This window comes from Hakea prostrata, chromosome 6 (assembly GCF_041222555.1).
Source record: "Hakea prostrata isolate BN-2017 chromosome 6, UWA_Hpros_2, whole genome shotgun sequence".
Lineage (NCBI taxonomy): Eukaryota > Viridiplantae > Streptophyta > Magnoliopsida > Proteales > Proteaceae > Hakea > Hakea prostrata.
In genome coordinates, this window is record NC_142605.1 from 38,618,679 (window position 1) to 38,646,422 (window position 27,744).

The 27,744-nt window shown below is 39.5% G+C and overlaps 1 protein-coding gene across 4 annotated transcripts in view; it reads right to left on the bottom strand.

Moving 5' to 3' along the window:
* The window catches only part of LOC149013969 (DNA mismatch repair protein MutS, type 2), a 162,086-nt gene that overhangs the window by 2,877 nt on the left and 131,465 nt on the right, over positions 1-27,744 (bottom strand). For 3 of the 4 annotated variants that reach the window (XM_089158269.1, XM_089158266.1, XM_089158265.1), the window contains 4 exons: positions 26,911-27,041; positions 26,608-26,690; positions 15,646-15,749; positions 3,008-3,078 (listed from right to left, as the gene is read on the bottom strand). In XM_089158269.1, the coding sequence (XP_089014395.1) occupies positions 3,008-3,078; positions 15,646-15,749; positions 26,608-26,690; positions 26,911-27,041 (389 nt within the window). The remainder of the gene's footprint in view (positions 1-3,007; positions 3,079-15,645; positions 15,750-26,607; positions 26,691-26,910; positions 27,042-27,744) is intronic. The other variant, XM_089158267.1, reaches the window with a different exon arrangement.

Sequence of the window (27,744 nt, forward strand, 5' to 3'; positions counted from 1 at the left end):
TAATTGCGGAAAAAAACAATAGAACTAAAAGCTATGGGCTAGGTGCGATCCTAGGGGAAGGGGTAAAGGAAGCTCGAGGGGCTGAGAAGAGAGGTTAACAGGGGGGGGGGGGTGTGCTGCTATTGCAGGGAATAAGGGGCTGGGAGGGGCCTACTGATGCAGGGGAAGGGGTGGGGCTTTACTGGAACAGAAGGGGAAGGAAGAGGGAGAGGGTGCGACGGAGTGTGGAGGTCCTTATGGCACTGCACAATGCAGGGCAGGGTGGGGAAGGGTTTTTGTGAGAGGAAGGAAGAGGGGAATGGGGCTGGGGGTGTTACTTGTAGGTAACTTCTGAAGATGGTTAATGGTTACTGTGAATCTGGAATAGCTGCTGGTTGTGAATGAAGAACTCCTTGAAATTCGCTGTGGACCTCCCAAACATGGTAGAAGATCTCGCTCTCGAGAGAGATCTCGCCACCTTGAAAAAGAGAGATCTCGATCATCTCGGTCGAGATATACAACTTTTTGGCGTCAACTCGGTGGCCCATCTCGGTGGGTTTTAGGGTCCCAATTGGGTTGAAACTTGGTATTTAGCTTATTTAAGGTCTTTTGAACATGTTGGTGGCCTTGTATTTGTTAGAAACAACCCTATGCATGATTTCTAAGTCTACCCATAGTGTGAAACCGAAATGTAGTAGGATTAGGGAATGCAATGTTATATAGCATGTAATATAGAACCTTTAAGGCATATAAATGAAAAGCAAGTATATCAAATGCATCAACTAACTTAAATGTTATAAAATTCCATCCATATGAGTATCAGTGTATCACAATCTCAATTTTCAAGAATAAAATAATTATACAACCATTAGAAGTTCTATATAAGTCATTAAATCATAAATTCATAAGACAAGTAGAGAATGATTGATCTTCCTTGTTGTAGATGTGCTAAGAGTAGTTACAAGTGAAAATTCAGCCAAAATCCACAAAAAAAGGTAAAAATTGAGAGTTCCAGCGAGATCCAGGGCGAGATATGGTGAGATATGGCGAGATCTCGAGCGAGATATCCCAACTCGCTGCTCTCGCCCTCCATCTCGTCTCGCCAAGCTAAAAAAACGAGATATCTCGCGAGATCTCCCACCATGCTCCCAAAGAGAACCACGATCCTGTGTTCCACAACACTCAAAACTTTATTTGGCTCAATCTGTTTGATCCCTTCTTTTGGATCAAAGATTGTGGGCTAATCCAAAACTGAAGATTTACAGAGAATACTCAGCTATTTATAGCCTTCATACTCAAACTCAACTAAGACTTGGAGACCAACTTAAGAACCACCTTATCTATGAGTCCTCTTTAGGAAAAGACGCCTAACCAAAGTAACTCACAACCAGCAATAAAGACAAAACTTAATCAAAAGCAAACTCCTAAAAGATAAGAAACCTCTTTGTTAAAGAGCCTTTATTTTATCCACAACTCACTCTCACTCCAACACAACTCAAACTAAGAAATTATTATGGATTGGGACTCTTTCATAACTAACAAAATACTAAACCAAATAAAAAAAAATTAGATCCATAATCCTTGGATCGAGGGGGTTCCAACCATATCCATCTTGAGCGCCATTGCGCCAGAAGGGCTGAAAAAATGACCAAAATACCCCTGAAGTATTTGGCCAGCTCTGGATTGGGCCCTTTGGGCCTAAGTTTTGGGCCCAATTATGGAGGAGGGGGTCAACCTTGGTCACATCAATAGGTCGATTGTGAGTTCAAAAATGTCTTTTTTTTATCCGTGAGGACCCATTCAAACCCAATCATTTGGCTATAAATAGGGGTCTTAATGACTCTCAGAAGCACACATTTCAAAGCTATTATTATTCTCATAATTGTGCTTTAGCTCTAGCCATTTGGTGTCCCTAAATCCAAAATTCGTTTGGAGGCTCATCCTCTTTATCAAGAAGGCTGAGGTGTTGATCTTAAGGTTGAAATATTGGAGTTTGGAGACCAATCAAGTACATACATTCTACATCCATACAAAGGGTTTGTGCCCCACCCTAGAGGTGTTTATTGTTTATATTTGTTTAATTCTTCATTTGTAATTGGGTACTCTTGCCCTGAATCAAGGATTGTTGTAAGAGGTGCTCTTGCCTAGACAAAGATTTTATAAATGTGTTGTGTCCCCACCCACTGTACTGAAAGGGACATACTAGTAGGGCATTCCTTTGCTTCTTATTGTCATTCTCAATTTAGTATGGTGTATCAGATCCTCATTTGTCATGAAGATGCTCTCCTACCCTGCACACAATACATGCTCTCAGCGGCTCCATATGATTCGTATGATGGTGGATCAATGAGTACTAGTGCTACTACGTCACGGTTTGGTGACCCATATCCTAGGATGGGTTAGTTCAAAATGTTGATAATGTGACATACATGTCTATGGTGTTAGATTATGTTAGATTTTTCGTGAAATCTATGACAAGGGATTCATATGTGCCACAATCAGAGGACAATGCACATCAACTTCGTTATACTTACAATGGGATTGAGTGAAGTCGACATAGTAGCTTCTAAGTCTATACTCTACAGAAATTTCTTTGGTTTTCTATCCCCAAGGAACCAAATTTGCTATTTAAGCTCTAACACTTGCGCAATTTGCACGAGTTGTATTTGATATTGACTAGTGATGATGTATATGCCTATGTTTTAACTATGTGTTATGCATATTTTAATGCATATCCAGAAGACCATTTGTTTCTACTGCTGATCAACTGGGTGATGTCTCTACCAAACTTTGGTTTGAACCTGCAGAAAGTGCATTGCAATTCGGGCATTGGTGCCTTGAATACATCAGCTTGAGGAAGAGCATTAACACTACGATAAGGTACTGTGAGGTACAGTCCGCCACAATAGATGGACGTGCCCTGATCATGGCTGGTTACTTTGGTTAAGTGTTGGTTTAGTTCTTTCCTAGTTAGAAAAAATCAAAAAAATAGTGTAGCTATATGTAGATAGACAAATAAGATTCTCACATCAGATAATGCTGAGCTTCATGAATATGCTCTTCAAAATCTTTCTTATGCCTCTCCATATCAATAATGACCTGCATTCAGTGAAATCATGTCTTAGTACTTCAGGTATTAATTAAAGCACTAACGACTATGCTAATTAACGAACTATTGATAACTCTATGAAATAGAATTAAGATTGGTAACTTTATACTTGAGATGGCTTTATTTAAGAGCATTTTGTCTTTGTTTTAGTGATAGTATTCATTAGATGTTGTCTTATTTAGTCTTAACATGTTGAATCTTGTTTAGCTCATTATTGTCACCTTTACATGAATTTCTCTTCAGATTTGTGGATGAATTTGACTGATTCTCTTTCTCTTGAAAAATGTAGGTAAAGAGCCATAATAGGAGAAGAAGCTTTCCTCTAACTTTGTTGTAGAGTTGCTGCAGTATTGCTACAGCAACGGAGCAGAATATTCTCAGATCCAATTCAAATGGAAATGACCAAAAATGGCTAACTTAAGTGGACAATATTCTTGTAAATACATGATGGTTCTCAGCCGTTGATATTAAAGGAAAATGTTCTAATCCTACAAGCCAATTTTAACCTAGCACTTTTGGGGGAAAATAAGGGTACAAAGGAGGCAAAAACGTGGAAGGCAAAGGAGAAGAGGAAAAGAGGAGAAAAGAGGAGACTCGGCTAAGGCAAGGAGAGGTAGAGAACGAATGCTGGAGCTCTTGTGAAAGCAAGGAGCTGCTGGAGTTGCTGATTTGCTGGAGAAGAAGGCTGGAGCTCGTGTGGAAGCATTGAAGCTTTAGTTTCTTCTTGTTTATATAACTCTATCTTCTTACTTTCTATTCTCATGTCAACTATACTTGGTTTTATGCATTTGAATTCTGTTATGGGCTAAATCTTTGCTGTGTTGGGATGATAGTAGTACCTAAACCTGAATTTTGATATGTAACTAATCATGTGTTCTTTAGTTTTATTGCAATCCACTTTATTGTTAATGAATTCAGCATATTATATTGACTAATTTCAGTTCTTGAATGATCTTTCTTGAATGAATGTTATGATTTCATTAATTGGAAAATTAATGGAGTCTAGGTGTTTGTTGAATTGTGTGAGTTAGCATAATCTTTAATTAGGTTGTGTTAATTAGTAGGTTGGGTAGGAATACCCAATTACCTCACATTACCATTGATTGGATTGGGTTTAAATTGCATTCTTAATTCAATTCTTCATAGGAATATGCAGATGTTGATTTAGGATGCTAGCTTATGTGTATTGGAAAATACCATATTGCCATTCATTCCAAGTTCTTGAATTATCTCGGGGTTGTAGTATTGCTTTAGTATTTGCATTATAAAATTCAGGGGAAGGGAAACTTGATTCCTAACACACTGGTCACTCACTAAGTTTCTTCCATTGCTTAATCTACATTTTAGTTCCTTAGTTTTCTTTACCTATCATTTGGTTATTTAGTTAGTCAATCACCAATCAACCTTGTTAATTTCATTTAAATCAATTTTACTTTTACATTGAAAGTTAAGGATATAATTCTCCGTGGGATCAATACTCTACTTATCATTTATTACTTGATTGCGATACGTATACTTGCGTAATATCTTGAGATACAAGCAACAACTATCCAACTTATATTTGTTAGAACCCCAGAGCTCTGTAACCAAACAAGCTGTTGAGAAGAAGAAACAGAGAGAGAAGGGAGAAAGCAGTGTCGCAAGCAAAAGTCTGCGAGTGGAGGTTTTCTCTTAATCGCAGGCCCTTCTATTTATATCTAAAATAAAGTAATATGACAATTATGCCCCTATCAATAATATAGCAGACTTACAATACAAATCCAAAAGAATTAAGTCTATTAACCACCTAAAACACAAGGACCAAAAAGCCCAAGCTACAGGTGCTAGGACTAAAAACTCCTAGCTATCACAGAGTCAGACACTCCCCCTCAAGTGGAGCATACAAGTCACGCATGCTCAGCTTGGTGCAGTTAATGTGAAAGCTAGGAGCAAACAGCCCCTTGGTAAAAATGTCTGCCAACTGACTAGAAAAAGGACACAAGGGGAGTGACGATTAACTTCTTCATCAATACATCTTGGACGAGGTGGCAATCCACCTCTATATGTTTGCTTGGCTCATGGAACACAAGATTACTTGCAATATAAGTAGCGGATTGATTGTTGCAGAACATCTTCATTAGAGAGGCTATAGAAAAACCCAACTCTAGAAGTAATGATCTAAGCTGCATAAGTTTGGCAGCAGTATGGGCCATAACTTTGTATTCAGCTTTGGCACTGGAGCTCACAATGGGACTTTTTTTTTTTTTTTTTTTACTCAGCCATGTGACTAGGTTACCCCTGACAAAAGTATAATATCTATTAGTAAACCACTACTCACAATGAAGGTCCTACCCAACCTGCATCAGAAAAAGCTACCAAATCCATTTGTCTGTTGGGGCGATAAATCAAGCCCTAGCTTGGAGAACCCTTAAGATATCGAAGCACATGAATAACAACATCCTAGTGAGCCTCATTAATAGATTGCATGATAAGTGATAACTCTATGAAATAGAGTTAAGCTTGGTAATTTTATACTTGAGAATGCTTGATTTAAGAGTATTTTATCTTTGCTTTAGTGTTAGTAGTCAGTAGACGTTGTTTTAGTGAGTCTTAACATGTTGCATCTTGTAAAGGTCATTATTGTCACTCTTGCATGAATTTTTCTTCAGATTAATGGATGAATATCATTAACCCTCTCTCTCTTGGCAATGTAGGTGAAGATCCATAATAGAAGAAGAACTTGTCCTCTAATTTTGCTGTAAGGATTGTTGCAGCATTACGGAGCAGAATATTCCCAGAATTAATTCATGTGGAAATGACCAGAAGGAGCTAACTTAAGGGGACGTTATTCTTGCAAATACACGATTGTTCTCAGCCCTGGATCTCAGGAGGAATGTTCTAATCCTACGGCCAGGTTCTACCCTAATGATTGAATGCATTTATAGAAGAAGGGAGAGAGGGCTGCGTGAGAAGAGGAGGAGAGGAGAGATCAGAATACGATAGAAGAGGAGGAGAGGAGAGATAAGAATACGAGAGAAGAGGAGAGGCAGAACAGAATACGATAGAAAGAGAGCTGAACTTGTGCTGGAGGAAGAGAGAGCGGCTGGAGAAAGAGAATTGTGAAGAGAAGGTTGGAGTTCGTGTGGAAGCATTGCAGCTCCTAGTTTCTTTTCAGTTTTATAACTCTATCTTCTTATACTCTAGTTGAATGATGATTATATATATATTTCTGTGTATTTGATTTCTGCTATGGGCTAAATTCGTGCTGTGTTGGGATGATAATATTACCTAAACCTGAATTTTGAGATGTAACTATCAAGTGTTCTTTAGTTTTACTGCAATACAATTTAGTGTCAATGAATTCAGCATGTTACATATTGATTAATTTCATTTCTTGATTGATCTTTCATGAATGATTGCTATGATTTTAGTTAACTGGAAAGTTAATTGAATCTAGATGCTTGCTGAATGGTGTGAGTTAGCTTAATCTTTAATTAGATTTAGTTAATTAGTAGGTTGGGTAGGAATACTCACTTACCTTACATTGCCATGATTGGGATTGGGTATAAATTGCATTCGTATTTCATTTCTTCATAGGAATATGCAGATTTTGAATTAGGGTGCTAATGCATGTGTATTGGAAAATACCATTATGCCATTTCATTCCAGGTTCTTGATATATTTTGGTTTGTAGTATTACTATAGTATTTGCATTATAAATTCAGGGGAAGGGAAATTGATTCCCAACACTCGTTTCACTCATTAAGTTCCTTCTATTGCTCATTCTCCATTTCGGTTCTTTAGTTTAATTACCTGTCATTTGGTTATTTAGTTCGTTAATCACAAATCAATCTTGTTAATTTTGTTTAAATCAGTTTTACTTTTACATTGAAAGTTAAAGATAAAATTCTCCGAGGGATCGATACTTTACTTATTATTTACTACTTGATTGCGACACGTGCACTTGCGTAGCATCTTAAGACACAAACAACAATAAGATCCCTCAATTTGCATGTGAAATTCAATAATAAAACAGAGGAATGAACAAGAAGATCTGGTTTTAACGGGGCCAGTCACCCCCTACACCTCATGGTGCCCTTAGCTAGAGGCTACCCCAACACTAATATCAAATGCCCCGTCCCTCTCCTATCAATTCCTCCCTATCTAAAATCCCCTCAATCACCCCTAACCCCCTCTCTTTCACCCCCGTGGTTACCTCTCAGGGTCCTATCATTCCCGCCCCCTTAAATTTCACCTTGTCCTCGAGGTGTAGGAGAATCCCCAATCTCCAAACTGAACAACTGACTTCCTTTTAAAAAAAAATAAAAAATGAAACCCCAGAATCTACAGATCATCTACCAAAAATGGACAGATTAGAAGCAGTGCCAACCACATCAATAGCACTAGGGAACCATTCCTGGATTGCAGCGACGAAACGGCAGATCAGATGATGCCATACTGTTGGCAGCTAAAAGTTGAAGACCCACTGATACACAAAAAAAGCCTTTATTGCAAAGCAAGTATAACCTCTTTGGACTTTACAAACTGCCGGAATACAACCGGAAACCATGGTGAAGTTGTCGTCGCCATTTAGAGCACGTTTTGTTGTCGCCGTCGATTGTGGGTTTACAACCATTGTCATTGAGCTCCGCAGGTGGCCTTGGTATGCGGATCTAGTTTGCCGTTCGCCATCGAGCATGGACTGACCCTAATCTAGAACCTCGGCAGGGAGAGAAAACCCTTTGCACCTGCGTTTGATGAGTGATTTGGGCCTCTGCTTTCGGCACAGCCTAGTGCGTGGGTTTGGTTGAAGGAACAAAGGAAGGAGATGGATGAATAATGTTTCCCCAGAATTGCCCTTGCTTCTTTCTTTGTCAATTGGTTGTATACTTGCTAGGCCACTATTGACAAAATAAAAGACAAACCTTCCAGGCTGGGCCTAAAAATAGAACCCACAACGGGATCATGATTTAATTCTTGGGTAAATCCATGAGACAAGTGAGTGGGCTGTTGGGGGCATGCTATAAGTGTGCCAATTAAGGCCCATTTTGCTGGGTTATTTCCCTGGGCTAACTGCCCCAACCGAACTAGTCCCATCGGTCCAACCGCCGCTCGAACCACCTTCTTCTTCCTCACGTCTCCTGCAATGCATACCTTAATTGTCGCAGAAAACTTCGTTGCCGGACCTGGAAAAATTGATTGAGCTCTTCCTAAAATCTCGCCGCCAATCGGGATGTAACTGACTCCTTTTGGATGGAACAATGGCGGAAACCATACACGGATTGGCCTCATGCTGCCGCCGAGTAATCCTCCTTCACTTTCGCCCTACACTATGGTGGTGTTGCTGGAGGTCGCACTGCCCAACCAAACTCTCTTTGAATTGGTGAAATTTCCTTGATTTGAGACTCAAATTAAGAGCAATCCAACATCAAACTGGTGATTGACAGAACCTGCGAGATTTTCGCAACAAGGAATCTCTTCGACTGCTTGCGCAAAATGAACGAACTAAGTAGAGATTCTTTTACTTGTCTCTGGATCCACCAACAAAATCCCTCCACCTATATTTGCCTCTTCTCCTTCTCATCGATCACCATTGCAACCCTCTTTCTGGAACCCCCATTTACATCCATCAGATCTAACTCGTTGGCTTTTTCTTCACCGAAATCCATTTTCAGAGCTTCTTTGAAGCATGACCAATTGAATTCTAACCAGTTTCTCCAGTAAGCCTAATCTAGAGCATCCCCTTCTAGGTGTTGGAGTGCCACTTGCAACCATTGCTCCTCAATCTGGTTTTCTAAGCAGGAACAGCAAGACTTCTGCTGACCATTGCTCCCCTTCTCCTTCACCAGAAAATGAAGACAGTGCCCTATTGCCTCCCTGGGATTATCGCTGCTCTGGTACTAGTTTATAAGATCCCTCAAATTGAATGTGAAATTCAATAACAAAACAAAGGAATGAACAAGAAGGTCCGGTTTTAATGCTGCCAGTCACCCCCTACACCTTGCGGTGCCCTCTGTCAGAGGCTGCCCCAACGCTAATATCAAATGCCCCATCCCTCTCCTATCATTGCATAAATTGACTTAGAACTCCAATAGCAAAGGTGATATCAGATCTCATAACAATGATAAAAATCAAGTTCCCAATTAGGCTCATGTAACGATGGACATCATCTAATAACTCACCATCATCAACTCTGAACTTCTTGTTAGGATTGAATGGGATGTCCAATGGTTTCAAAACAAGCATTCTAGTGTTATCAAAAAGGTCCAACACATAATTGCGTTGGGATATGCTAGACCTTTTCTTGGTGTGAATCACCTCAATCACAAGATAATACTGAAGATCCCTTAGGTCCTTGGTTTGGAAATGTGTTTGTAGTTTAGGCTTCACCTTCTCAATGCCAACCTTGTCATTTCTTGAGATAATTATATCGTCCACAATACAACCACAAAGACAACCTCATTACCTTAACGGCAGACAAATATAGAGTGATTTGAGCAACACTGATGGAATCCATAGGTGGTGACAATAGTACTGAACTACTCAAACCATGTCCTCAATGATTGTTTGAGTGCCATATATAGCTTTATGGCTTAATACAATTTTGAAGGCTTGGAGTCGTGGGAAGAGAGTAATTTCTGAAATTCCAGCATTGTTCTTGGTGATCACCTTCTTCAACTCAAGTGCAACAGCAGCCTCCTGACCATTAAGTGCATCCCAGCCCGTCTTCCATTTAGAGTTGGCTTGGCTACTCAGAAAGAGTCATCTGGACCATTTAGTACTGTGGTCCACAAAATTTTGTTACATTGGGATTTTATTTCATTCTAAGTGTAGATTAGGAAAGTACTATATTTCAACATTAAGATTTTATTTTATTGTAAGGGTAGTTTAGGAAAGTTCTTTACTTCAGTTGGGATATTTGGGATATTTCCTTTTATTTCATAAGGTTATTTTGGGAAAGTCCTTTATATTTTAATAACCAAGCACAAAACATCAATGGATGAAAATTCAGAAACAAAAATCGAGACTTGAAAGTGACGCAGCCTTCTGAGAAGCCAGTGACAGCCTTCTCTTCCTCCTCTTCGGTGAGTCTTCTTCTACTCCTTTGGTTCAGTTTCTTGTCTAGAAAATTCCCCCATTCCATCCTCTATCTAGATTTATTTATTTTTTCCTCAGAAAAAAGCCTTCTTACCTCTCCAGTAATTTTTTCTTTTCTTCTCTCCTGTGCTTCCTTTTCTCCCAAATACCTCACGACGGCCCCTGTTTCAGCAGAAAGTTTCTTCCCTCTTGTTTCTTGATTTATCTTCTTCTCCAACCCTTATGGCCGCCTCCGTTTTCTGCTGAAAAGTTTTCTTTCCTCTTCTCCGTATCCTTATGGTGGGCTCTATTCTTTCTGTTTATAGTTTCTTTCCCCTTCTTTCTTATTTCTCTCTTCTTCTCCTTATCCCTACGGCAGTACCCTCTCTGCCAGAATTTTGCTTCATTCTTCCATCCCTTAACAGCTAGTTCTATTGCTGAAGTTACTTTCTTAGAATGCTAGTTTATTTATTCTCTATTCTTTAAATCCTCTTCGATGCTTGGTTAGATGTTAGTCTAGGTTTAACATTGGGATTAACCATTGTTTATGTACGTCATTTCTATACTGAATGAAAGATTGATCATTATGATTTTGCCTCGATTCCTGTCTAGACTCTGCACTGAGATCCAGTTACACACCCTCATGGTGCGTGATGTTTCCAAGCCTTTATGGTAGCCTTGGAGGTTGAGAAAGCCTTGAAACTCTCCTTCCAAAGGAGGAACACCTGAATAGGGGATGCAAGCTGCAAGAGGCCTCAATCTTCCACAAGCACCCCAAAACCACCTAGTAACCTACCCAAGCCACTTGACAATAAGGGTAAGGCTATCTTGGGATCTAGTCCAGTGAGGTAACTCAAGTGTCAAGGTATGAGACACATTGTGAGAGAGTGCCCCAATTGAAATCTTTAGATGGCGGATCATGAGGATTGTGGACATAATGATGATGAAAATGACCAGTATGAGGATTATTGTCCCTAGGAGGATATCTCTGATGAGGAGGTTCATGGAGAGGTCACTATCTCTAGATTAGGATTAATGAGACATATAGCCCCACATTCCACATCCGACGACGAGCTTGAGGCTACTGACATTTCTTGCTCGAGTGTAGTGCGTTGCATGATATCGCAACCTAAGGGCAGAGGAGAAGACTAGCAGCAGATTAATATTTTCATCACCTACACTTGCCACGAGGGAAAGAATTGTGTACTTGCCACTGACAGTGGGAGTTGTATGAAAGTTGTGGCAGAACATACTGTGTTCCACATGGGGATTAAACCTGAGGCTCACCCAAAGCCTTACAAGGTTGCCTGGGTCTATTGGTCCACCATTCCTGTTGGTTGAGATGTTTAGTCCCCCTACACTTTGCAAGGTATGAGGATAGAGTTTGGTGTGACGTCTTAGACATGGGTGTCGCCCACATCATTTTAGGGAGACCTTGGATCTATGATTTAGATGTCACTAATTATGGCAGATCCAACAGATGTGTGTTTGAGTTAGATAACTCTAGACCAAAACACTCAAAACAAAATCAAATTACTACAAGACCACAACCCTAGGATTGGAATCTTGCTACACACTTTATCTTTTAAGCACAGGCTAATTAGATAACTTAAGACTCAAACTATAGCTCTTTAACAAACCAAACTTGACTCAAAATGGAAACTAAAAATACAGTCAAACTCGCAGACTAGAGATGGAAGTGATTCCAACTCTCAAAAAGGGCGCAAGATGCCTAAAATAACCCTCAAAAGGGGTTCAGCCAGATTAGGGTGGTTTCTTGGAACCATCTTGGGGCCCAACTTAGAGTTTCCGCCAGCAGGTCTTTGTGTTCACATCAACCAGTTCCTAATATAGGATGGAAGTGTCATCGGCAAAATTGATAGATGAGGGATGGTTAGATGCAGAAAATGAAGTAAACAATGATGACTTACTGTTATACGAGTGGAACAACAACAACAACAACAACAACAACAACAACAACAACAACAACAAGCCTTGTCCCAACTAAATGGGGTCGGCTACATGGATTTTTGCCCTCCAATCAGTTTTGTTAGAGGCCATGCTAGATACAAGGCCTAAGCTATACATATCCTTTCTCACCACTTCTCCTAAAGTTATCTTAGGTCTACCCTTAGCTCTTCTAATTCCTTCAATATGGATTATATCACTTCTCCGTACAGGAGCATTTATAGGTCTCCGTTGAACGTGGCCGTGCCACCTCAAATGACTTTCTCTAAGTTTATCACTTATGGGAGCAACTCCCAGACCAACTCTAATATGATCGTTTCTTATCTTATCCATCCTAGTTTTGCCACTCATACATCTTAGCATCCTCATTTTTGCTACACTGAGTTTATCTATATGATTCTTTTTAACATCCCAACACTCTGCACCGTATATCATAGCTGGTCGAACAACGGTCCTATAAAATTTTCCTTTAAGCTTTAATGGAATAAGCCAATCACATAAGACCCTGGACGCACCTCTCCACTTCATCCACCCTATTTTAATTCTTTGGGAAACCTCATTTTCTAAATCACCTCTTTTACTTATGATTGAACCTAGGTACCTAAAACAATCACTTTGAGGAATCTCTTTATCGTCAAGTATCACCACCTCATCATCTGCCCGATCATGACTAAAGTTACAACCTAAATATTTTGTCTTTGATCTACTAAGTTTAAAGCCTTTTGATTCTAATTTGGTATTAATCCCCACTTGGTTCTCATCAATCAACACAATATCATCCGCAAAAAGCATACACCAGGGGACCTCATCTTGAATGTCTTTGGTTAATTCATCCATTACCATTGCAAATAGATATGTGCTTAAAGTTGACCCTTGATGTAGCCCAACTGTTATCGGGAATTCATTACTTTGTCCCCCCACTGTTCTAACACTAGTCACCGAACCATCATACATATCCTTAACTATATCTATATATTTACTGTTATACGAGTGGAAGTGCCAGAATAAAAGATCCAAGGTGATGATGTGGAAGCCCCATGGGAAGTGGAAGTAGATGCCTCAAGGCTTTCGAAGTGGAGCATAAGCTGGCTCACATCATCAGGTAGACTTTTGGGTTGATCTCTTGAAGAGATAATGGCTTAGGTAGGACGAATCGCATTAGAAGCACCATCAAACACCACATGACTGGCTAATTGCCCATTCTAGTTTACCATGCTTAGCCCAATAAGTATCCAGCAAATGTCCAGATTTACTACAGAAAGTACACTAGCGGGAAGCATGATCTGTAGGCTGACCAACAGAACCACTAGATAGACGACCTCCCACTGACCATGACCATGACCATGGCCATGGGAAGACGTAAAGGCAGAAGTTCTGCCCCTAGAAGAGCTGATGAAGTGGAAGCACTGGAAGAAAAAATGGTCGGAGATGAGCAAAGACTTCACTCAGACTGGGCACACTTTCTGCAGCTAATAAATGCCCTTGTATCTGCTTAAGTTCAGGAACCAGTCGGTGAGAAATTTTGAGACAAAATTCATCGTGTTGTGTTTTAGGTATCTCAAGGTCTGTATTAATGTTCAACACTTGCATCATTCCTTTAAACGAACTATTATAGTCTTGTAGAGATTTCCAGGTTTGCTGGAACCAGAAAATTTTTTCATAGAGTTTGTAGATACAACTCATATTTTTATCCTGGGAATGTCTCCTTCAAACCATCCCATATTCCCTTAGCAGTTGAATAAAATATAATATTAGCCACAATACTGTAGCATAACAAATCATAATTTGCATTATCTTTAGAATAACTATCATAATCCTTGTCCTTCGTAGAGAGTGCTGAAGTCTCAATAATGGATAATTTTCCTTACGCCAGTATTTAAGCACAGACAGCTAGTGCCCACAAAAGATAATTGGAACTACCCTGAAGTTTAATTTTGGCAATCTGAATGTTCAGATGTTCCAAAGAAGGGGTAGGGGTATTTGCTGCAGAGGCAGCAGTGGTCTCAGTGGCCACAATGATAAATTCAACAAACGCCAACTAAAACCAAGTCAAAAGAGCAAGACTACAGTAGGGCAGCAACCAAACCCCAAAAAAACCCTAAATATCAAAAGAAAAATTAAAATGTTGGAGTCGATTCTGATAATTAGGCTATTAGTAATATTCCAAGGATGCGTAGCACTCAAAACTATTACTGGAGTCATCAAGGATACAATATGGCACCTAAAATAGATTCACAACAAGAAGTCATACCAAAGCAGGGGCAGCAGCAGTTCAGAGTACCATAAAACAGCAAAACATGTCCATTGATAGCTTATATTGAATAATTAAGAGAAGAGCAGTCTGGATTTTAACAATAAGAAGATTGAACCTTCAACCAAATCCCCCCCCCAAAAAAAAAAAAAAAAAAACTGCGCACGACACCATCACAGGAAGAGAGTTGGATCAGAGATAACAATCTTGTTATCAACTTGATCCTTGGTTAATAATAACATCAATTTAAGTCCTGAGTTGCTGAAGAAGGAACCAATATTAGATACTTGCAGCAGAAGGTGGCTGCACAACCAGAAGAGAGATTTCCAAGTCTTTTAACCAGCAGAGAGGATTTGGGAACAACTTGTGCTAGTTAAAGTGGCTCTGATGCCATGTTAGAACCCAATATTTCTGTAACTAAACAAGCTGTTGAGAAGAAAGAAGAAACTGAGAGAGAAGAACGGAGAAAGTAGGGTCGCAAGGAAGAAGAGGCCTGTGATTAGAGGTTAACTTTTCTCCTAATTGCAGCCCTGCCCCTATCAATAATTAGGCTGAGCTACAATACAAATCCAAAAGAATAAACCCTGCTAACTGCCTAAACCACAAGGACTAAAAAAGCCCATGCAACTGCCACTAGGACTAAGAGTCCTAGCTATTGCAGGGTCTGTATTAATGTAAATGACCAGGTATGTGTGGTAGTTACAAATTGCAAACAGGTCAAATCATGTAGCTTGCAACATAACATAAATAATGATAATCAGTTTTCTATAAAACATAATTTCCCTCACATAATCTATTCCCAAATAAATAAGTGTCCATTTGATGACTGATTGTAGAAAGCATCGGGAAGTGGAGATAAAAGACGAATTTTTGTTCATCCCATACAACAACAATAACAACAACAACAACAACAAGTCTTAACCCAACTACTTGGCGTCAATGTCATGAATCGTTACCTTCGGGTCCATACTAGATACAAGGCCTAAGCCATGTATATCCTTTCTCACCACTTCTCCAAAGTGTCATCCCATACGATAGAGTAAAACATATAAATAGACAGCAAATAACCAAACATTTCATTATTATAGACCCAACCAAATTAAGAGGACTGTAGGATGGGCTCCCTTACATTTATGGTAAAAAAAAGATTGAGTCCTCTATAGGAGAACTAGTAGCATACATATGTAGACCAAATACATAAAAACTTTTAAGGAAAAGAAAAGCATATGTACAGGTATCAATAGCATAGTAAGATTCATGTCTATGAGCTGATGATTGTTACCCCATTGATTTTTTCACTAGATGTTCCATACAGTTCACGAGCACTATCTATAACTGCTTTTGGTAGTCCTAATCTTTCAGAAACATCGATTGCATTTGAGCGCCCTGTATTTAAGAAAGTAAGACAGAGTAATATGAAAAAATGACAGAAATACAACCACTACTAGCTTAGACAAAAGAAGACAAGTGATACACTTAGCAGCAACTAAGTGTGGAAAGCTGAGATCTTATGTGCTATTGCCTACCCTCCCCAAGCATTAGACCTTCCAAAGCCAATGGAATTTGAAAGGTCAAATGTTGAATAATCATATGCAATTAACTTGTCGAACATGTCCAATACTTTTGAAATATAGACAAAGTCAAAATGATGAGGCAACAAGTGAAGCTTGGAGCTAACATCAAAGTACATGTCTTTACATATCAAGTTGAAGGATGAAGCTGGATTCTGATCCATATTTAGGAAACTGTAGCACCAAACAAAAGCTTGCCTGCAGTCAAGGTTCAAACTTCAAAGTATCATGTATCATCATATCTGTTGTAATGTGATCTTTGGGGGCATTTAGGGTATATTTGTAATTGAGTTTTTTTTTTACTGGTGGCTTGTCTTAAGTGGGGGTGAAACTGAAGGCACCTCCCTTAATTGCAAATATTACTGGTTACTCAACACTTAACAAAGTGAGTCACCACTCTATAAAGTAATTCATATTGTTAACTTCAAATGACCAAAATACCCTTATGTAAGGTGTTATGAGTTATGACCATACTACCCACCCATACCCAACCCTTAAGCAGAAGAAGGCTTCTTCCTACCCCTTGCTGGAAATCACCCAGCACCAACGCCCCCACCTTCCCCCTGCTCAAAATTACCTACCAACCACCAGTGGTTTCCCGATGTAACCTGGCTGAAATCCTCTTTTGAATATTTCCGATGCCAACATTGGCGTCTACAGCTACAGCTGGGGAATCTTCGTCATAATTGGAAGGGTTTGCGGCACTGATGGAACTACTGTTGTTACGACCTAATTTGTTCATTGAATTCCAGACTCCTGTTTTGGTAAACTTTTGAAAATTTTCTTTCTTGCATTTGCTAAATCAAATCAAGGGGTTTTCTGCTGCCCGTTTTGAGAATGTGTTTCGGAAAAAAACCTTTCCTTAGAGGTTTGTGAAGGTTTCAAGTAAAGCAACTGCTCATTGTCTTTAAGGTTTCACTTATTCTCTATCTTTTGTGTTTATATTTTATCTTACTTCCTCTGCCAAGCTTTACTCTTTGGAAGCCATGAACGCCATTTTCTAACTTTACTCCACCACTTATGGGTTTAAAGAAAACAGTGAATTTAAAGAGAGCTTCTCTCCTTATAGGATTAGAGGCGTGAGTGTTTCTATGCTTAGTGGAAATCAATGGATTTGAAGGCAAAGGACCTTATGGAGCATTTTTATGGGCTTCATCGATTGAATCCATAAGAAAATCCAGAATCCAGACTCCTAAGGTGGATCGATGAAAGAAACAAATTTCGTCACTGCGCAAGACTCACGATCTTTGCTCCCCATCCCTTCTGCTTTAAATAGTTAGGGTTTCAGTCTCTTGTTTCTTGTCTGTATTTGCAGTGATGAAAAGGAGAGTAGTTCAGCATGCAGTTGGTTCCTGGAAAGGGCTGGTGATGGTGATTTCCGGTAGGGAAAGGTGGGGACGCCATAGGATCTCAATAGGAATTTGCATTTGAGATCTTAAGCATGGGTTAGTTGCAACATAGGAATCTGGTTCTCAACTACAAGGATGATGTCGCAAGAGAGGCGATTTTTTTCTTGTAAGCTTGGATAAATACCTCTTTGATCAGCCAAAATCGATGCTGAGCTAGAAGCAGAGGTTCAAGATTATCAAAGGTGTTGCTTTGGGTTTGCTATAGCTGCACTAAGTCAGAAAATTGTAAAGATTTCAGAAAATTCTTGAATGAAGGGGCTGCCATTGATCGGAATTTGGGGGTGGGGATGGTAATTTTCAGAGAGAGAGAGAGAGAGAGAGAGAATGGCTTGTAATGGTGGATGGTGGGTGATTTCCAGTAGGGGATGGTGGTGGGTTATTTTTGGCAGGGGTAAGGTGGCGGGGGTCAGTGGTTTCCTACAATGAGCAGGTAGAACAGGGGTGAATGCGGAATCCTAAGGGTTGGGTATCGGAGGGTAGTTCGGTCATGACACCCTACATTAGGGTATTTGGTTATTTGAAGTAAAAAATTTGAATTACTTAATAGAGTGGTGACTCACTCTTTTATGTGTGGGTAAACATTAATAAAAGAGTGAGCCTCCAGTAATATTTGCACTTAACGGAGGTGCCTTCAGCTTCACCCCCGTTCAAGGGAGCCACCAACAAAAAACTCTTTGTAATTTTATTTTGTCCTGGTGGTCTACTAGTAGTTATTCACTTTCTCTTGTTCTAAATGAAACATGACAGTGCTTCTTAGAGACATAAATCATTATCATCCAAAAGTCCCCCACTCATCATTGTATCAGAGCGGGAACCATTCTTAGGAATCTTGCCTAGACCTAAAACCTGGCCTCTGCCACCTATTAGCTTTCACCGATCAGGCTCTCACCTCCTCCTCTTCATCTATGACCTTTTTTCATTTTTTCATTTCCCTCTCTATCCCTGAACCCCTAAGGGTTCTTCCTTTCCTCATTGTGTTCATATATCTCCCCAAATAATGATTTTACAGACCTTCATGAAAAGTTAGACTTTTGTTAGGGTTTGAGAGCGATTCTTTTAGTGTTTTACGGTAGATCAACTTTTTCATGGTTTTGAGACTTGCATAGACTTTTTCAAGGCTCTGTTTCCTCTTCTGACCTTTTATTGGTCCAAATTCTTTTGTTTCTTCAATCTCTTCAAGCCTCTCTCCTAGATTTCCAACCTTATTCAATTTGAAAGCATGATAATGAAGATAGTACCATGATTGATATATTGGAATAAGTCACGTGTCACGATCATCACAACGAGTTCTCCGTATTCCCAGCTAGATTCTTCATATTAAATGGGAGCAACTATCTACTGTGATATTGCCGTTGTTATGTCCCGATTAATTCTAGTGCTCTCATCTGATATATTATAGGTACAATTACAGATCTAAGGCTGCTGTCCCCTTGGAGAAGTGATTTTTTGAGATTGAAAATCTTATTTTGCTGAAATTTTATCCGCAAACAAATAGATTCTAAAGACAACAGGATCGTGGACCATTTGGAGCAGACAGATGGCCACCAGACTTCCAACAAATAGGTAATAACACCATAATGTCCCACTTAGTCACATTTTAAAAGACATTTAAATAATTCCTTAATTCTAGAGCACAATAATTGATTTTAATAAAGACGACTTTTGATTACCTCGGAGAATGTTGACCATACAATCTAACTTAAAGCAATGGTGATTGTTAGCAGGTAAATACAATTAAGAATCAAGAGAATAAAGACCACCCAACAACATGATATGACATTCGCTCTATTCTCTAATCATCCTATCTTTACTGGTGTGTAATCTTCTTTATTCCAAAATCTACCATCCACGTTATGGAGTCCCTTTTTGTTGTTTTCCTTTGGAAAGGCCAGGAAGCCTCCCACTTCCTTCCCCTGTAAGTTGGTCGACCATATGTTGCCCTACCTTTGAAGGAGGCTTCGGTATTCATAGGATCCGTGATGTGAACATGGCTTGTCTTCTCGAGCTAATTTGTAAAATCACCTCCAAGCATGACTCCATTTGGGTTCACTGGGTCTACTCCTATCTGGCTCCGCTCGACTCCTTTTGGACCGTCCGTATGCGCTCCAACCCTTCTTGGGTCTGGAGAAAGCTTCTCCTCCTGAGACCTAGGGCCCTAACCGCTATCTCTTCTGGCTTCGCCATCTCCTTTCGGCTAGACCCGTGGCATCCGATGGGTATTCTCTTCACCTTGTCAGGTCCTCGTACTGTTTATGATACTGGCATTTCTAAATCTACCCTTGTGTCTGCCTTCATCCTTAATGGCTCTTGGCCCCCGCCCCTACCCCAATCTCACACAGGTTTGGAATCCCTCCCCCCCTCTCTCCACCTCCCCCACTAACACCACTATTTGGCTCCCTTCCCCCTCTAAAACCTTCTCCTCTTCTTCCACCTAGAACCTTTTCCGTGCCCCTTGGCCTCCATTAGCTTGGTTCAAAGGTCATATCCCCCACCACTCTGTAACCGTTTGGAGAACCCTCCACCTTGCCCTTCCTACCCAATCCTTTCTCATTAGCCGGCACATCCCAGCTAACCCCAATTGTATCCTTTGTTGGAATGGTTCAAAGGACATCGAGCACCTTTTCTTTTCATGCCTTTTCACTAGTTCCCTCTAGAGAAAAGCCCTTGATACCATTTAGCCCTGATTAAGACGTTCTCTTGGTTTTGCTTGAGATTAGCCCTGGGTGATGAGAAACTTCTCTGGTGCCTCCCTTTGTGACCGTATAGGTAGGCTAGGCTTCAGTGCCGTTGTCCACTGTTAAAGTATACATAAATTTGGAAGTTTACTGTTCACGTTACTGTTCACGTAAACAGTGTTTTTACTATTCACGTGAACAGTAAAAACAACTTTTACTATTCACGTGAACAGTATTTTGTTGTTGTTTTGATTATATTTTCTATTTCTAATATGAGAATCTTGCTACATAAGTTTTGGGAGTTTTTTAGAAAGCATAGTTTATATTTTGGTGGTAGTTTCTATTTTCAGAATTTTCTATTTTAGGAGTTAAGGAAGTTACTAAAGCTGTAATATTTTGTTTCCTTCTTCTAGAGGACAATTACTTGTCTCTCAAGTTGTATTATATTTATTAGAAGCTATAAATAAAAGTGCTCTATGATTCTAGACTCTTTAGCTAAGAATCACAGGTCTTTTCTACTAGTTCTTCATCTCTCTTCTCTTCTTCTTCTTCTCTCTTTTCTTTGTTCAAGTTCAACTGCTACTTTGATTGTTTAAAGCTTGTTTTTTTTCTAACATGGCATCAGAGCTTTATTGAATCAAAATAGTGTTGTTTTCAATATTCTCTTCTGAAATTCTTGTTTTCTTTTCTGTTTCCTTGGTGTGCAGCCACCTAATGCTGTATATTATGGATTGTTAGATCAGATATTCATGTGAATTGATCTTCTCTACCTATTACCTTACTCTTACACGTTCCAGAACTTGGATACCTTTGTTACCTCTCTCTTTTTTTTCTCCTATTCTGTCCTAAGGTTGGAGAAATTTTTTTTTCTGCTCATTCTACTTCAAGTTTTGGAAAACTGATTTGAGTGCTATCTACCTCAGTTTAATGTCTTCACTTACACGTGACTCAATCATGAGTACAGCTGAATCAAAAGGATCTCAAGGAGATCATGTAAACGTTCAAATTACATCTATCAAGCTCAAAGGTAGTTCTAATTACTTGTTGTGGTCACAAGCGGTTCGGGTGTACATACTTGCAAAAGGTAAGCTTAAGTTCATTGAGGATGAACCTCCTGTTGAGACTGACAAATCCTATTTTAGTTGGATCCAAGATGATGCAATCATCAAAATTTGGATGTGGAATAGTATGGCACCTGATATTGCAGCGAATGTTATGTTCCATAAGACTGCAAAGGGAATATAGGATGATTTGCAAGAGACTTATTCCCAAGCTAAAAATATGACTCGGATTTTTAGTATTTATGAAAAGCTATTTCAATTTCAGCAAGCTAATAAGTCTCTGCAGGATTATTACAACTCCTTTAAAGCCATGATGGAGGAGTTGAATGTCTTTCAACCTCTCACCACTGATATAGAGAAGCTAAAGGCCCAATGGAATGAATTTTTTGTGTCTAAGTTTCTTGCAGGATTGAACCCTGAACTGAAATCTGTCAAAGGACATCTTCTTGCTGGTGAGCATGTCCCTAATCTTAGTGAAGCATATTCTAGACTTCAACGTATTGCTTTGCCTGAAGGGAGTTCTCCAAACAAAAGTTCTAAAGGAGAAAATTCAGCCTTCACTACCTCTTATGGAAGGGGACGTGGTCGTGGTTCAGGGGGAGTTAGTAGGTCTTTTGGAGGTCGTGGTGTTCAACTGTCTGATAAGACATCTCGACTTTGTACTCATTGCGGTAAAACAGGGCACTTAGTGGAAGCTTGTTGGGCCAAACATGGAAACCAGAGTGGGCCAAGCACCTTGCCAATCATGCCGTTTCTGATGGTGGTACTCATACTGTAGCAAATAACGATAGTGGTTCTGGATCTTCTTCAGGGGACTTGTCTAAGACTCTAAGAGATGATGTAAGCCGAATCCTTCGCCGATTGCAAAATATTGAAACTGGCGCTTCCACATCCACTAGTACTTCTGCTGCCACACTTTCTCATGCAGGTAACACAACACTTCTCACTTCTACTCCCACCCCTTGGATCATTGATTCAGGGGCCTCTTCCCATATGACTGGTAAGTCATCACTTTTTAGCTCTTTTTTTAAATCTACCACTAAAAATTCTGTTGTCATAGCTAATGGGACTTCCACACCTATTCTAGGCTCTGGAAGTGTTTCTCCTACACCTTCTCTTACTTTATCATCCGTACTTCATGTTGCTAACTTTCCTTTTAACTTATTATATGTTAGTCAATTAACTAAAGCACTAAACTGCTCTGTGACTTTTACTCCCACTTATTGTGTTTTCCAGGACCTTCACACGAGGAAGACGATTGGTGGAGGGTGTGAAAGGAACGGACTCTACTATCTGGATTATGCTACCCCTATTGCTGCTCTTTCTGATGATTGTGTAGATGCTCTCCAGTGGCACTGTCGTTTAGGCCATCTGTCTTTACCTAGATTAAAAATTTTATTTCCTTCTTTTAAATCAGTGTCTAGATTAAATTGTGAAGCGTGTGAGTTAGGGAAGCATCATCGTGCCACCTATCCTCCATGCTCTATCTCTCGTAGTGAGTCCTTATTTTCTCTTGTTCATTCCGATATTTGGGGCCCTTGTAGAATTAGTAAGAGGCATGGTTTTCGATATTTTGTTAATTTTGTGGACGATTTCTCCCGTTTTACATGGTTGTATCTTTTACAGGATCAGACAGAGTTCTTAACTACATTTAAAAGTTTTATTCATGAAATTCGGACTCAATTTTCTCTTCCTATTAAAATTTTTCGGTCTGATAATGCTTTAGAATATGTGCAACATGATATATCTAACTTGTGTGATTCCCTTGGAATGATTCATCAAACCAGTTGTTCATTCACTCCCCAACAAAATGGAGTGGCTGAAAGCAAAAATCTTCACCTCTTGGAGGTTGCACGCGCTATTTTGATTCAGAATAATGTTCCAAAGAGTTACTGGTGTGATGCAATTTTGACTACTGGTCATTTAATTAACCGCATGCCTATGCCTTTGCTTTCTGAAAAATCTCCCTTTTCAATTGTTTTACCCAATAGAGAACCATTTTCAGTTCCACCCAAAATTTTTGGTTGTGTGTTTTGTTCACATACCACATCCTTTGGATAAACTTTCCCCCCGTTCTATTTAGTGTATTTTTCTTGGGTACTCATGCACTCAAAAAGGTTTTCGTTGTTATGATCCGGTTCTTCGCAAACAATTTACAAGTGCGGATGTGACCTTTTTTGAAGACACTCCTTATTATCTAAGTCAATCTGTGTCTATTGAAAATGTTTTGGATGATACTCCTCTTATTCCCTCTTTAGTTCCTTCCACTAGCAATGTTCCTCTACAGGTTTATCAGCGAAGACATAAGTTGCCAGAACATATTGTGGATAGTAGAGTTCCTCCTAACAATATTAGCGGCTCTCCTTTAGTGGAGCCTGAAGCTGGCCCTACGGATGTTCCTTCTTCATCCTCTCCACCGGCGGATTCTTCTAGTGGAGATCCCACTCTGCCTTCAGATGACTTACCAATTGCTTTAAGGAAAGGTACTCGTACTTGCACTTTACACTCTAACATTGTTTATCCTGTTTCCAATTTTGTTTCTACCTCTCATCTCCCTCCTAGCTTTTGTTGCCTTGCTTTGTCTATGTTTGCCGTTCATATTCCAACCCATCATACCGAAGCTCTTAAAATTCCTGGCTGGAAAGCCGCTATGGATGTGGAAATGGATGCTTTACATTCTCGTCATACATGGTCTTTAGTCAACTTACCTCCTGGGAAAGACGTGGTCCGCTGTCGATGGGTGTATACAATTAAGTACCATTCTGATGGTACGGTTGAAAGGCTTAAGGCCCGCTTGGTGGCTAAGGGCTATACACAAACATATGGTGTAGATTATTTTGAGACTTTTTCTCCTGTGGCAAGACTTAATTCTGTCCGTGTCTTGATATCTTTGGCTGTGAATTATGATTGGACTCTTTTTCAGCTTGACATAAAAAATGCATTCTTATATGGTGATCTTCATGAAGAAGTTTACATGGAGCAACCTCCAGGGTATGTTGCTCGTGGGGGAGGACAATGTTCGTGTTTGCAGGAGCTTCATAAAGCGATTTATGGACTCAAACAGTCTCCACGGGCTTGGTTTGAGAAATTTAGCAAGACTGTGGAATCTTTTGGTTTTGTACAGTGTTATTCTGATCACTCTATGTTTGTTAGACGGCAGGGTGATTGTGTTATCATTATGGCAGTTTATGTTGATGATATTGTCCTTTCAGGCAATGATGTTGATGCAATCCATACAGTTAAGGCACACTTACAAAAATCTTTCCAAACCAAAGATTTAGGTGATCTACAATATTTCTTGGGGATTGAAGTGATCCGCAGTAAAAAAGGAGTAAGTTTGTCACAAAGAAAGTATGTGTTAGATCTTTTGACTGAGACTGGCATGCTTGCTTCTAAACCTAGTGACATTCCCATGGATCCTCAGTTGAAGTTAGGACGTGATGATGGTGACTTGTTAGATGATGTCCATCGTTACAGGAGTCATATTGGGAAACTTATTTATCTTACTGTTACTCGTCCTGATATTTCTTATTCTGTTGGTGTGTTGAGTCAATTTATGCAGTCTCCTAGGAAGGCTCATTGGGATGCAGTGATGAGAGTGCTTCGGTACCTCAAGAGTGCGCCCGGAAAAGGGCTCATCTATCGACCAAATCGGAGTATGGACTTGGTTGCCTTTTCTGATGCAGATTGGGCTGGATCCGTCATTGATCGCCGGTCAACCACAGGTTATTGTACTTTTCTTGGTGGAAATCTTGTGACTTGGAAGAGTAAGAAATAGTCCACCATTGCTCGATTTAGTGCTGAAGCTGAGTATAGGGCTATAGCCCACACCGTTGCTGAATTGATGTGGCTTCGTTCATTGTTAGAGGAAATAGGATTTCTAGTTTCTGCCCCTATGAAAATGTTTTGTGATAATCAGGCAGCCACTTACATTGCTAGTAATTCAGTGTTCCATGAGAGAATGAAGCATATACTGGTAGATTGTCATTTTGTGCGTGATGCAGTGAAGAAGAAGCTTATAGCAACTCCTTTTGTGAGCTCTACTGACCAACTAGCTGATTTGTTCACCAAAGCTCTGTTCGGACCAAGTTTTCGGTCTATCTCATTGCAAGTCGGGCATGGGAGATTTGTATGCTCCAGCTTGAGGGGGAGTGTTAAAGTATACGTAAATTTGGAAGTTTACTGTTCACGTTACCGTTCACGTGGACAGTAAAAACAGCTTTTACTATTCACGTGAACAGTATTTTGTTGTTGTTTTGATTATATTTTCTATTTCTAATGTGGGAATCTTGCTACATAAGTTTTGGGAGTTTTTTAGAAAGCATAGTTTATATTTTGGTGGTAGTTTCTATTTTCAGAACTTTCTATTTTAGGAGTTAGGAAGTTACTAAAGCTGTAATATTTTGTTTCCTTCTTCTAGAGGACAATTACTTGTCTCTCAAGTTGTATTAGATTCATTAGAAGCTATAAATAAAAGTGCTCTGTGATTCTAGACTCTTTAGCTAAGAATCACAGGTCTTTTCTACTAGTTCTTCATCTCTCTTCTCTTCTTCTTCTTCTCGCTTTTCTTTGTTCAAGTTCAACTGCTATTTTGATTGTTTAAAGCTTGTTTTCTAACATCCACCATCTTTGGTGGGAGAGCAATCTTAGGCGATGGACTTCCAAATCCCCATCTCTAGAAGTGATTTGGAAGGCCATCCATTTTGATGTTTCAGCTAGGATTTCTTCTCTCCCCCACCCCTCGGTTGTTGATTCCCCAAGGAACGGGCTTATTGTTGTTTCTTAGGGTCTTAGTTCTTCTTTTCTCCCTTCCCCCCTGAAGGTTGTTCCCATTATTCTTTCCTTTGTCTTTAATATAATTATTTCTTCATCCAAAAAAAATTTCTCTTTACATACGTCTTAACCATTTAAGGAGCAATTCAAATTCAAAATCGTTCCGAAAGGGAAGATAAGGTCCTGAACCTAAGCGAGTATTAACATGGAAGATGATTCCACCAACAATGTCACTATCTTAGAGGTAATTTTATGTTTACATCCTATGATTCTATATTGCTAGAGAGGAAGAAAAAAAAAACTAACAATCCAGGAATATCCTATTAAGAACACATCCATTAAATTAAACAAAAAAGCAATAAGCTTTGCCCAAATAATTGTCGTCACATACATAAACCATGTACCATTACTACACACTATCGAGGGTTATTTATTAAAAAATGGCATCAACACAGTATTGACCACACAATCCCTCCCTTCCCATTTATGTAAAGAATGCCTTCATATATTAACAAATACAGTTCAATTGCCATAGATTTCAAGATTCAATCTGCAATCAGTTATGCAGCTGAAATTTATTTTATTTACAGATACAATCATCTGAAGAATAAAACGCCAGTCCAGACACCTTACATTGCATGCCAATAGAATTACAAAGTTATATGTGCATGCATGTGTATGGCTGGGCTTCTTCTTTTTTTTTTTTTTTTTTTTTTTTTGGGGGGGGGGGGGGGGTAGAGAGAGAGAAAGAGAACCTGGCACACCCCAGAGTATCTTATAAGTTGGCTTTAGATTGACTTCATCAAATTCCACACTCGCATTCTCAAAAGCTTCATTACTGCAAAATGTTGTTGAAACTTGATGACATCAATTGAACAGATGGAGGAAACAGCAGTTTAGCCTTCATATCTAAAAATGACATAATCCAATTATACCTATCTGTTGAGCAATATAATAGCCAATGGAACTGACAGTTACTTTCTGGGATGAATAATGCAGGAACCATCATTAACATTGTCAAATGGACGAATCCATCAGTAACACCAAAATATTTATACCTGTATTTGAGAGTTTTGAGTTCAGCATGATGGGTTGTTGCTACTGTCAATAAAGCCCCAGAATATGCAAAAGATTCCAGAAGTGAAATTCCCAGTGCAGCTCCTTCCAGGGGGTTAGTCCCAGCACCAACCTAAAATGCACCAATGGATATGATGTAGCTCAACCACACAAGTAGAAAAGATCCCTCAATAAAAAAATTCTCAAAGAACTTGAGTAAAAAAGGGGGAGGGGGAATGACCATCCTGCCTTTCTTAGCCCAAGTTGGATTCTGATCAACAAATGATGAGATATGCATAAATCATAAAAAGCCAAAAGTGTAGGCCCAGGGTTTGGTCCAAAGCTGAAGAATAATACAGATACAAATTCACATTAGCCTCGGGCCCTACTATTAAGTCCACGACAATAAGCAGATTGCTGGCCATTTAAATGAGTAGAACACCTAAATTTACTTCCCCATAAAATTTGCTAACAAAATTTAATTTCCTCTACATTTAAGGCATTGATTTTGAGAAACCTGAAACAGTTTCAAGAAGTTTACCCGGATTTTGGATTAGATCTTGATGCTATCATGTATTTACTTCAAGAACTCACGGCTTTTGTTTTTAAGCAAGTTAGGTTGTTGCTGATTGTAAATTCTGCTTCGAGTCTCTGGTGATTCTACATTGCATCTGCACCTATTTGCCCTACTGGTGCTCACAAACTGCTATTTCCTACTGCTGATGTTGCATTCCAGACTTGCTTGGTACTTTATAATGGAGGGGAGAGAAGGAGAAGAAGAAGGGGAAAAGCCTGAGGATCTATATAATGTTGATGGGTTGCTATGGGTAGGATGT